This window comes from Neopelma chrysocephalum, unplaced genomic scaffold (genome assembly GCF_003984885.1).
Source record: "Neopelma chrysocephalum unplaced genomic scaffold, ASM398488v2 Primary Assembly neopelma1_147, whole genome shotgun sequence".
In the NCBI taxonomy this organism is placed as follows: domain Eukaryota; kingdom Metazoa; phylum Chordata; class Aves; order Passeriformes; family Pipridae; genus Neopelma; species Neopelma chrysocephalum.
Window position 1 is genome coordinate 5,415,405 of NW_020897809.1, and position 12,857 is coordinate 5,428,261.

The window sequence follows — 12,857 nt, forward strand, 5'->3', positions numbered from 1 at the left end:
CTGCTCCACAGCCAGGACTAAGTACACAGCAGAGCCCCTTTGAGTTTGTAACGCTGAAATTTCCTGTCTCCAGAGGAGACTCAGGAAGGCAAACCCAGGCACTGGTGCTTGAAGGTGTTCATGCCTCTTCTTCTTTGCCTGTCTCAGGGTTTCTTAAGATAGTTTGATTGTTACTATAACATTAACCATTGAATTTACAATGCAATAGTAGTGAATCATGATGACTTAGTATTTGTTTCTTTCCAGTTACCCATGGATGTATAGTCTCCACAATCAAACTGTTCCTTCCAGATGGAATGGAAGCTCGATTGCGATCAGAGTAAGAATAAATATTCATGTATAGCAAAACTCAACTACTGTATAATGAGGATTTGATTGATATTATGTTTAAAATCAGTGTAGGAACAGTTTATTTTCCCGTGACTGTGCAAAGAAACTGCAAGGAGAGCATGGTTCTTTTGCAGGCATTATGAAAAAGAAATCTCATATGCTTGTAGCTTTTAGAAATGAACTATGAAGAATAAAAAGGTTTTCTAAAAGAAGAAACGATTTCTTATGAAGTTGGGCTTTTCTGACTGTTTGTGGTTTAATCTGCTGAAATGGGTATTAGAAGCAGAAAAATATAGGAAAAAAGAAAACAAATGAGAAAATTCTCCTTCCCTCTTTCTTTATTTGAGATTATTATTTTTGCTCCTTTAAATGCACATAGACTCTACTAAAGTGAAGTTCGTGGAAACTTAGCTGAATATTGACAGGTTTTCTGTGCATGTGTGCATACTTTGAAGAAATTTGCACAGAGTAGTAGAAACCAAAACCTTAAACTTTTTGTTTGCTCTGAGTGCCAATTACAAATGACATAATTTTAATCATCTTTCATTATCAATAATTGTATGTTTTATATTGCTTATTTAAATATTCTTTTATCATTACTGTCCAGAAACACTTGCATGAAGCTTTAGGGTGTCTTGTCTTCTGGGAAGATAAGTAAAAATAAACTGTTATGGGAAAATTTCCATATAATTTCATGTCCTAATAAGTAATAGTAGAAATGTAGAGTGTTAAACTTTTAGTTCTTCTGAAAATGTGCAAGTATAACATTTACTCTAGTGAAAATGTACAAAATTCTGTTAAGTTACCAAATATTATTTTACTCAGTTTGTTGAATTTGTAAACAAGAGTAGTATATCCACTCCTTTAATATTTACTGTTTTGTGTAAATTGGTTTAAATCCTAATAAACTAATTTTTAAAGAATCAATTTATGTGAATACTGAAATAAAAGTTGGTGAAGAGAGCTTTTAGAATAGCTCCTGTATTTATAATTTGAAGTAGTTCTGTAACTTTGAAAAAGTCTCACAGCATAGTATTAACTGGTTTTACATGTTTATGTATTAACTCTTCAACTTTATCTGAAGAGTGAACTTGAAAATACAAAGCATCTTGATTAAATGCACAGAACTAGTGATCTTTTGGATTTTTGAGCTACTATTCTGCACTTTGTGTTCACTTTCTTAATTTTTTTTTTTAGTGTTATCCATGCTCCATTACCAAGTCCTGTTGACAAGGTAATTCAGTAATTTACTGGTTTATGCCTTATTCAGCCACATGCTGTTTTCAGACTTGTTATAAAGATGAAGAAGTGGTGGAGTCTGTCCAGTTACATATGTTTTCCACTGTCTGTTTTTACCTAGTTTAATATTTTGAGTGGCACTTAAGGTAGAGAAGGTAATGCAGTATTACAGTGTATATTTCAAGGTAGTTTGACTTTTTACATTATGGCACCTGAAACATGTCTTTGGAACAAAACTATTGATATTAAGATAATTAATTTCCAGGTACAGATTGACAGACCAACAGGTTTGCATAATTTAATGTTTCATCTGTTCCGTGGGACCCAAGAGCAGCTTATGATTTGGTGTTTAGATGAGCTCTGTTGTCTTTGTATCATGTTTTTTATGGAGGAGAAGCTGCACTGCAGTGTCTGCAAAGTGCTCTGTTGTGTTCTGAAGGAAGATTCAGACCATACCTCTCTGCTTCTCTTGTGTAGCCAGAATTGCTCACTGTAGAGTCTTGGAATCAGTACTGTCAAGTGTAATTCTTAAACTCAGTTTTGGTAATGTGGGGGATTTGTAGAAAAGCTGTTAATAGATACATCCTTGAGAAAAGTGATCAGGAATTATTTCTCAAGCTTCTAAAAAGAAAAATTAACTTAAGTAGGTTCAAATCAGAGAACCTATATCTGAAGAACAAAATTTCAAGGAACTGTGGAAGCTTACTTGTGAAGTCAGCAGCCCAAGGGGTTTATAGACTGTGCTTAAGTTGGTTTCGAAACCATGTATGTGGCTTGAATCCAGGGGAAGGGTGGAAATTCTGAGGAGTGACTACAGGTATAACTGTGAAAACAGTTAAAAACCTACAAGATTTAGCAAATAAATATATTCCACTGTCAAAAAACTCTGCAAAGCAACCCAAACAGTTTGTTATGATTAAAAATAGTACAGGTATTCCTGAAATCTGAAATAGATACTTATAAAGGGGGATGGTGACTGGTAGGTCAACAGGAAACGTGATTGTAGCGTGTGTGTGATGACAGTGAATTGGAAGCCCACAATTTGTGTTTGTCCTTGGGTTGAGTGGCTTCACCTTTGTGCCCCTCAGGTTTTTTTGTCAGTTGAATCTCAATTGTAACAATAGCCTTAAACTCACTGGTGTGTTGGTGATTCAAGAACTTGTGAAGACATAAACACAGTGGGGCCTCAGTCCAGAGTTGGGAAGTTCTATGATAAAACAAGGCATAAATAGTAATGGAACAATAAATGAATGAAAATGCTATTATTACATAATTGTAAGTTTACCTTCATGGCTAGATTTAAATGAATTTTGCATTATTTGACTTTAATGGGAAATCCAAAACCATTCTGATTCTTACTTTCTTTTTCAGGTTGCTGCTAACACTCCCAGTATGTATTCTCAGGAATTGTTTCAGCTTTCACAGTATCTACAAGTAGGTTTTCTTTTAAAGGCATTTTGTTTAATTATTGTTCAAGACAAACCTTATGCTTTGTCTTTGGGCCTGTGTTTTGTAAACGAGAACACCATAAACCTTTTCTGTAGTGAAACAATGTAAAACAATGTAATTGCACATGGTGTAGTTTCGTGTAAGATTTCAGGGTTTTGCATGAGCAGTATAAACTATGTCTTTAGAGGAAACATGGAAGTTTCCTATATAGAAACTTCATGAATGCTGTGTACTTGCTTTTCCTGGCCTTTCTTCTCTCCTACCCTGCTGTCCCCAATTTTCCTTTGCTCACAATATTTTTGTTATCATCCATTGCTCTGGATGTGCTGTGTATGTGTAGGAAAGTCATGGTAACACAAGAAAGGCAACACAAGAGGTCATTTAATGTGTCAAGAAATAGTTTGTTTCTGGGAATGTAAACTCAGTGTGAATATTTGTGACCCCGTGTCCATTGGAAACAGTGCTGGCAGCCCTTCTTCCTCGTTGGCATCACCAGCCTTTCTGGACCTGCTTCTGTGTCAGTTTTAGTAGGTGTGTTTTTTCCCCACAAAAGATGTCATGTCACAAAAGGGTTAGACTGCAAAATGGCAACACATTAAAGGGTGTGCTAATAGATATAAGTACACGATTTAGAAAGGATCACAAAATCAGCTTTCTGCAAAAGATAAAAAACCATTTTTACTGGTAAATTCTGTCTAGGTTTAATTTATATGTAGTTCTACTTATTTATTTTGCCTGTTTTTGTTAGATAATGGCAATTTTTATTTGTTCACATAAATGCTGAGACTTTTGAGATAGATACTATCTTTATATGTATTTGCTGACATAGCAGGAAGCAGCTCAGGCAGATGTTCTTTCTTGGGAAGCCAAATACATACTCACTCCCCAATCTGTTCACTCTCCATATCCTGGAATTGTTAACAAAGATGCTCTTCTATCTCACTGACATAAACCAAATATTAAACAGAAATAGTAGTTCTTGCTTGGCATTTTTCTTTTGCGACCTGATTTGAGGATGAACAGCTCATTCCATGGGAGCTGCCAAGCTGCCTTTTGGTGTCTGCAGTTTTGTTACTCAAATTATTGACAAAAGACAAAGTGTTTTCAAGTCTTGGAAAGAACAACCATGTGTCCTCAGCGTGTGCAACAAATGCATGAAAAAAATGAAGGTTTTCAGGAACCTGAGGTTACAGGATATAATTTTCTAATTACACTATCCAAATAAATGTGTGGATGGATAAAATGGAACGGGGTTATTATGGTTTTGAATATATGACAGTGCTTGTCATTCACATTTCCTTTTTTTTCTTGTATTTTGTGATCTCTTCTGTTGCTTCTGATTTTCTAAGTTGTTCTAGCTGAACTGACTGGTGCCCTGCTCTCTTCACAGGAAGCCTTACATCGGGAACAAATGTTGGAACAGAAGCTGGCAACCCTTCAGCGATTACTTGCTGTCACACAAGAGGCTTCAGATACTAGTTGGCAGGTATCTGCAGGCATCCTTTTCCTTATGGACTGAACTATGCAGTGACATAAATTTTTAGCTACCAATTTACAAACAATGGGAGGGGAAAGCAGGAAAAATAATAAAAACTTTGTGGTGGTTCTTTAAAACTGTGAAAAAGATAATGTTTAATAAATGTAGTGATTGTGTGCCATTTTGAAATAGCTGTTAGTAGTGAATACTCCAACAGAATTCAGGTCTTTAAAGCAGAACTCTACTGGCACTGCATAAAGCACATATTAATACCAAAGTGATGCTTCTTTTCTGCTAGGCTTTAATAGATGAAGACAGGCTGCTATCAAGACTAGAGGTTATGGGAAATCAATTACAGGCTTGTTCAAAGGTAAGTAGTTCACCTAAAGTTAAATGTTAGTAATTCTGAAAGATAGCTCTTTTGGAGTTATTTTTGAAATTAGCTGGTTGTAGGAAAGCAGTTGGAACATAAACTTTCTAAAATGAACCTGTGCAATTTTGATAATCTGAGTAGCTCTGTTCTGTATTTCATGGAATCTGGATAAGTGGCTATTGTTTTCATTGTCCATGTACTGTCTGATATTCAGAGAAACAAATATGCACTGCCTTGATTGTTGCTTAGGCCACTTATGCCTGCCTTGAATTTTAATTTTTGTTTTGTTTCTATTTCCTCTCAACTACCTACGTTATAAGAAATTTTTCTGCAGGTCCCATTGAAGGTATTTTGTATGGGACCTCGTAGGTCTCCTAGGCTTGACATTGTCATAACAGTGTCCAATAAAAGCTCCATCATTTTCCTGTAATCAAATCTGACATTGAATGTGTGCTACTGTACATACACTTAAAAAAAAAAGGTTTACGCCCAGTTATGTCAAGCATCTTTGATCACTGATTTGTAGATAGCATATTTCCATCTATCAGAAATTGCTACCTACTTTTAATACACCAGGCTTTACCATGGTCTATTATATTTAATCAGCAAAATACTAATTTACGTTCCATCTTTGAATTATTTTACATTTACAGAATCAAACAGAAGACAGTATACGAAAAGAGCTTATAGCATTACAGGAAGACAAACACAACTATGAGACAACAGCCAAAGAGTCCCTGAGGCGGGTCCTTCAGGAGAAAATTGAAGTGGTCAGAAAATTGTCTGAAGTGGAGGTAAGGAAGTTTCATGCCAAGTCTTTTGGAAATGCTGAAATAGTTGTAACTGCTGCTACTTAAATCCCTGTTTTGTTGCCTAATGTGTAGTATGCCAGAAGCTATTGTACCCTGACACTTGCAGGGTATTAAGTAGTACTGTTTATTTTTGCTGTTGGACAATACTAAGATTGTTAAACAGTTAGAGAAGCTATTATTGCAGCTCCTCCCTTTTCTACCAGGTTTCAAAATTCGTGAAGCTGTCTTACAGAAGTTAGTATGTGTGGGAGACAAGTGAGGGGAAAACGACATACATGCTTTAAAAAAATGCTGTAAGACCTTGTTTAAACTGTAAAATTTATGGAAACATACACTTAACTACTTGTACAAAGTACACTTAAGAATGAGCTTTTATGATTCAAAGTGATGGACACTTTCTTCAAATAAGATTTCTGCCCCTATAATATCTCTTTTCCTTTATTTTCTTTTTCCTTTGTCATTATTTGCTATGTTCCCTTAGATCAAGAAGTCTCATAAGACTTAAGTGCACAAAGTCTCTATTCTCTTCATGGTTTTTAGAGAATGCAATGCTGTAATAAATAACCTTAGGAGATTTTACTTAAATACACCTTCTTATGTTGTAATAGTTCTTGACAGGTTGGTTAATGACTGGAGTTTTATGTTTACTTCTAGCTTTCTTCTCCTCTCCTATCCTATACTAAGAGAAGAATGTGCTGACATTTATTCTACTTGATCCTCCTTACTTTGATTTATGAGGGAGAAATAGTAATTTAACTTGAGTAAGAGATTTGCTTGAGTGCTTCCTGCCACATACTTATCTTTCCACACAGAAAAGTCATTGGCTCTTGGTTGAGAGTTTTTCTTTAATGATTATTATGTAATGTAGTTTTTAATGCACTTTTGTTTAAAGGTGTTTTGGTTGTGAAGGAGAACTAGGTCAGAGCTTGTTAACCCCCCAAAAAATCCTAAACCCAAAATGAATCCCCCCCATCACAGACCAAAAACCAGTTGATGATCAAAGAAACAAACCTTGAGCTGTGAGGAGGCAACTTTCTACGCTGTTTATTTGTGCTGCTGTCACCAAACTTCAGGAGCATTCCTTGCCTCCTGGAGACCCAGCTGCCTCTTGAGTAAGGGGATCTTAGTTTAGATGCTTTTCCACATTATAAAGTTCAAAAAAAGATTTAGAATGCTTCCTTGGAGCCATTTGGCTGTTATAACGTGTTAAATCACCTTTTGCTGGGTGAAAGGTATGATGAAATCTGTTGATTACATTGAATTAAAAAATATTATAGAACTTTCACAGTTTATCATAAAAGGGAAGAGAATGGTGGAAAGAGATCACACTTTTCAATTCTTTATTCACAATTATATAGCCCACTATGGGGTATTTGGTTTGGGTTTTTTTTTCCCACACACATAAACCAATTTATTTTTTGCATAATCTGTTCTTTAAGTAGAGCATTAGAGTTTTGTATAGATAATGTTTTTGCCAAGGCCTGATCTATTTGTTTAGCCTTAATGACTAGGAACAAAGCAGCTAAACATGATTAGTTACATATACTGTTTGGAAAAAGTAAATAATTTTTAGTGTTTGGTAGTTTATTGTGTCTTTTCTATTATTTATTGCATAATAATTCTGTGTTACAGCGGAGTTTAAGTAATACAGAAGATGAATGTACACACCTGAAAGAAATGAATGAGCGGACTCAGGAAGAATTAAGGGAATTAGCTAATAAATACAATGGAGCTGTAAATGAAATTAAGGATCTTTCTGACAAGCTAAAGGTAACGACAGAACTTAATCTGATATATGATGAAACTGTGATGAGTGCAACAAATAAATACAATTTCATTTCTATTGTAGTAATCAAAAAAGGTTGAGAAGCTTTTTAAACAACAGGTTAATGATAGAAAGATGCATATCATCTTTTACATATTCTTTTGGTTTGATTTTAATGTACTTGAAGCTGTCATAAGTCACTTGCTAAAAAGGTTTCTTTTCCATTCATTTTGAAAGTTACCAAATTTTTGAAGCCAAAATATATTTTAGGATAGAATTATGTAAGGTGTAAAACTTCACATTCAGCTGCTTTTGTATAGACAAATAACTTTCAACTTAAACATCTTACAGGTAATGGAACTGAGAACTAGAATTAGAAATAAATTTGCAATTTGTGTTGCCTCTTTGTGCAGTTACAAACATAACTAGCCCACCACATAGTAATAATATGGCTCAGCTGCCAGGAGGTAGGAACATGCTGTTAGGTTTGTGATTAAACTACATGTCCAAGTATATAATTAAAGGTCCTTTATGCTGGAGAACAGAATAAACACTTCATGATAAATCCTGTTCCTCAAGAGTTTCCAGTCTAGATAAGTAGAAGCTGTGGAGAGGAAGGTAGTGGTGCTATCTGTGGAGACCTGAGATACTTGTTGCATTTGTCTTGGATAAATATTCTTGGGTTCTTTGAGTCCTAATTCAGCATCTCAGACAGAAGATTTTTCTTTCCATATTAAAAGGTTCAGTTGCTGGTCTTAGAGCAGTTATGAGTTAATGATGATGCTGAGTATACACAGAAGGGTCAAAACTGAACCTTATTACTTAGCTTTGAGGGAGAAGAGTCTTTGAAACTTACCATGAGATCCAGCAAGCAAAAAGCTGTGGCTTTAATCAAGTTGGTCTGTGCAGTCAGCGTGCGTTCAGTTCAAAAGGGCTCTTGAGTTTTGATTGATTTGAGATGCTGGGAGACTTCAGGGGTTTCTTAGTTCTTGGACCCTGCTACTGTAAAATTTATGTTCCTCGGACAAAAAGTTGGTTAAGATATTTTGAGATTCTTTCTGTCTTACTGTTCTTGAAGAGAAATTTATAGAAAAACAATAGATTTTGCATTTTTTCTGCTTTCTTTATCTGACTAGCAAAGACAGTTACTGAGATCCATTCAGCTATACAAAAATCAAGGAGACATCTTCTTTCACGTGTTTGATTTGTTTGGGAATTTTTTTCACCTTTTTTGAGCAGGTAGCAGAAGGAAGACAAGAAGAAATCCAACAGAAAGGACTGGCTGAGAAAAAGGAATTGCAGCATAAAATAGATGAAATGGAAGAAAGGGAGCAAGAGCTTCAAGCAAAAATAGAAGCTTTGCAGGCCGACAATGACTTCACCAACGAGCGCCTGACAGCTTTACAAGGTTAGTCACTAGCGGGGGAGAAACTTTGGTTATTTGTTTTTCTTTTAATCTGTGAAATATCTTTTTCTTGGACTTCTGTTTACAGTACGGTTAGAACACCTTCAGGAGAAAACTCTTAAAGAACACAACAGCTTAGGTAGGTGTGATCAAGTTTCTTGTTTCAAGCTGGTTTCCGGATTTTCTGTTCGTTTACTTTTGCTATGACAGTCTCGTATTCCCGGTGTCTGGCAGAGGAGTTGTGTTTCCCCGTTATCCCAGCAGGGAGTTCTCCCGGGCATGGAGAGGGGACAGGGGTCGGCAGAGGGCGCCGGTGCTGCGGGTGTTCGGTGCTGGCTCAGGGCCCGATGCGGAGATCGGACTTGGAGGGGTTTTACGTCCTTATACATTTTTAAATCCTTTTATATATATATAAAAGTATATATATATGTATGTATGTATGTCATAGGCAGTCATTCTTTGGATGTCAGTAACCTCTCATATGTTTAAACAAACAGGAACGTGGTCTAGTGCAGAAAAAACCATCACACTTTGCCTGCTTTGTTTGATTATGTACTTAGAAGGAGGAGGTAGCATGAAAAGCCAGATACATTTCACAATGCTGTATTTATAAAGAAACAAAACCCAAAACAAAATCTTGCTTGGTTCCAAAAATAATACCCTTTCTTGATCCTAGGCATACAAGTTGACGACTTCATACCTAAAATTAATGGGAGCACAGAGAAAGGTAGTGTATCTTAAGGCTACCTTTTGTCTTATGGTTGATGTTTGAAGTTGAACAAATTCCAAATGTTCTTGAAAGTTTTGCTTTGAATAATAATCTCTTTAAAAATTAAATTGAATTTGTCCACTCCACTGACCAGCATTTTTTTGCTTAGACTTTCAGACTGAATGTTTTTAGAAGGTTCTGTAAAATGTACCAAAACAACTTGGAAGTCGTCTTTTTCTTTTTCTTTTTTTTTTTTTATGGGCTGTCACTGGAATCAGTAGGAGTTTACTGAATCATATCAGGCTTGTGACACAAGAAAGTGGGAAACTCACTGACTGCTTTTCCTCATAAATTTATTTTCTCTTGCAACACACAGACAATACACCATTTTTCTAGTAAATTTGTTATCGTAAGTAAAGTCAGCAAAACCTATTGTTTTGTAACTGACTTGAAAAATGTGAGTATATAAAATATATAAATAGTAGAAACTAATTTTTTAATGCTCAGGATTGTCTTTATGTGAAACAGGAATTAATACAGATTGAACTAAATGACAGAGTTTCTTAAAGACCAATTAGTTAGAGCCAAGTATTTTAGCTCATGTGTCTTAACATACACTTGAACTTTTCTTGAATGAAGTTATCCAGTAAGAATATGGCCTATATCATAGAGAGTAAAGAGTATTCCAGTTTGATTCCAAATTCACTAAATTGTTTGATTGGCTGATATATATCTGTCCTCCTGTGTCAATTTTTATTTTTTCCTTGACGTAACTTTCTTTTACAGTCTAAGGAATGGTGGTAGTGTTAGTTGAAAGGTTGAGGCACCTATATAGAGAGCTCATAGTTTTAACTAATATTCACAGTGTTGAAGGATTACTGTGTGTATTTTTGAAACACAGTTTTAAAGCTCTCTGTGCGTATTTGTAAACTAAGAGGTTTTTAACTAGGGACACCAATAGCAAAATAAAAAGTTTAATCATGGCAAAACTTCATGGTTGTTATTTGGAGCAGGAGGAAAAGTCTGTTAAACACCCACAGGAGCTGTACCTAAACCTCCTCTTAATGTAAGAGTGCTGGTTATCCCTCAGTGCCTCAGGAATTCTTCATTCTAATCATGTAAACCATAAAAAGATGTTGAAAGTGAGGTTGTTGGAGGTTATTAGAAAAACAGGCAATACTGTTAAAAACAGTAGCCTAGAACTAATTTGAAACATTTAGTAAAAACTGTTGAGCTCAAATACAAATCGTTTCATAGAGAAATAATTTATAACATCATATAAGATATAATTTTTAAAAAAAAAACACTTCGTGTTTGTTTTAAAATTGTTGGTAGGAATGTCCTCTTAATTTTTTTAATACTGATACTTCTTACCAGTCCAGATTTAAAAATTACCTTTTAAAAATCATGATGTGATTATAACAAATATCTTTTGTATTACTGATGCTTTTTTGTCAAAGTTGAAGAAGCAATCCCTTTTTGACTTACATTGGATTACATAAGAGTCGATGTCATCTGGATGCATGGATGGATGACAAAATGGATTCCTCTGTCCTATGAGTAACAGTGGAACTTGTGCTTAAACCTGGTAGTTCTAGGAAGCTGTTTGCCAATTTATTTGTCTTTATTAATACAGACAACATGTAACTGCTCATTCAAGTTGTCTTTCTGTGTTTATACAGTCTATCACCTTTTTTGTCCTGCACATACCATGCTATTTTATTATTTTGTATTTTAGCATAGTCTTCCATTATTCTGCCAGTTGTACCACATTCTTCTGCATCTCTGCCATACTTGGTCCTTCCACATTTCTCTGGCATTTTACAGCTTTCTGCCCTGTGTTCTCTTCATGACAGTCTGTGCCTTTCTGGATCTTCCGGTCCTGTACCCCTTGGATGACAGATGGGCAGTCATTTGCTCTGCCAGATTTTGGATTTTGTTCTCTTAAAAGCAGCAGGAGGCAGTTACTGTGGTTGGGGTTTTTTTGTTTTTCTTTTTTTTTTTTGCTGAGTAGTCTTGCATTATTTTAAAGAGCTAAGAATTTTGAGATTATAATGCAGATTGAGCAACTTTGGCAACAAAAGAGAAAAATTGTAAAACCGTGTAAAATCAGTATGTTTTTTAAGATTCCTTTTGTCTCTCTCAAAACTTCAGATCAAGGCCTCAAGGTGTGTGTACAGACACACTCCCTGGCCATGGCAAGAACAAGGGGTTTGCACTGCTTTTTTGTGTAGCAGCATTCAAGAGCTCTGTTCAGATTAGAGGAACTAAAAGCTCACGTTATAGACTTTGTAGAGGCTTTTTAAAACCAACTGTATTCAGATGATGGTGGTTGGGCATTTTTTTTCTCTCACTGCACATATGGAAAAGCTGGTGCAGAAGAGAGGAACTTGCTTATACATCAAGCCCCTGATAACAGTTGTGTAGAACTGAGTTGTTTCAAAAAATGGTATTTTTCTCAGTGAGTTGCACCACACCTGGCTTTCATCTTTAAATTTTGTGAGCCATGTATTACATAAGAAAGGTATGAGAAATTTGCATACAGTCTCTTAGAGGATCGTGTATAAGGGGAAAAAAAAGTTTAAATACAGAAAATAAATACTTTTTAGAATAACTTTGAAGTATAGTAAAGCTCAGTATTGCAGCTGAGCTTCTGATGTCGGAGCTAGTGACTGAACAGTTTGGTTAGAATGTCCCAGATTCTGTAGGTATATACTAAAAGCAGTGTTTTCAGACTGCTGGACTCTGGCTCAAATGGTTTTTGAGATTCTCCAGGAAGGAAGTGTTGGCACTTTTCACTTGAAGAGATGCAGGGGCATGATGGAGCTGGGAGCTGAACAAAATCACGTGGAGCAACTTGAGTAAACCTGGAAATTGAGCCCAGTGTTAGGATCTCTACTGTAGAACAGTCCTTTCAAAAATTGTTTCTGTGCAGTGAAACTGTTTAAAAAGTAAAGGAAGATATTCAACAACACTTTTAAAATAAATGCTTTTCATTCCAAGAGGGTATTAGAGATGAAGAATCAACATGAAGACTGATGAAAAACTTAAATACCCTTTTAAAGCTAATAAAAATGCTGAAGAATATAGGTTAAATACACATTTCTTTTGAAAAGGCAATTGAAGTACTTCCTTCTGATCAGTTCAAAAGAGTAATCTTATTTCCTAGTATCACTCAGACATCATTTCAATTTCATGTCTTGTCTGCTTGCATATTAACTCAGATTTCAAAAGTTCACTGTGAATACACAATTACAAATATGTTAATATGCCTTTCAAATTTTCTGTTGCATCAATT

At 35.4% G+C, this 12,857-nt stretch overlaps 1 protein-coding gene across 23 annotated transcripts in view; it reads left to right on the forward strand.

Moving 5' to 3' along the window:
- SLMAP (sarcolemma associated protein) overlaps positions 1 to 12,857 on the forward strand; it is an 87,608-nt gene that overhangs the window by 39,501 nt on the left and 35,250 nt on the right. For 12 of the 23 annotated variants that reach the window (XM_027700995.1, XM_027700977.1, XM_027700985.1 and 9 more), the window contains exons 3-12: positions 247 to 319; positions 1,528 to 1,564; positions 2,941 to 3,003; positions 4,409 to 4,504; positions 4,794 to 4,865; positions 5,522 to 5,662; positions 7,313 to 7,450; positions 8,685 to 8,853; positions 8,939 to 8,989; positions 9,527 to 9,577. In XM_027700995.1, coding sequence (XP_027556796.1) covers positions 247 to 319; positions 1,528 to 1,564; positions 2,941 to 3,003; positions 4,409 to 4,504; positions 4,794 to 4,865; positions 5,522 to 5,662; positions 7,313 to 7,450; positions 8,685 to 8,853; positions 8,939 to 8,989; positions 9,527 to 9,577 — 891 coding nt within the window. The remainder of the gene's footprint in view (positions 1 to 246; positions 320 to 1,527; positions 1,565 to 2,940; positions 3,004 to 4,408; positions 4,505 to 4,793; positions 4,866 to 5,521; positions 5,663 to 7,312; positions 7,451 to 8,684; positions 8,854 to 8,938; positions 8,990 to 9,526; positions 9,578 to 12,857) is intronic. The other 11 variants (XM_027700981.1, XM_027700989.1, XM_027700984.1 and 8 more) reach the window with 3 other exon arrangements.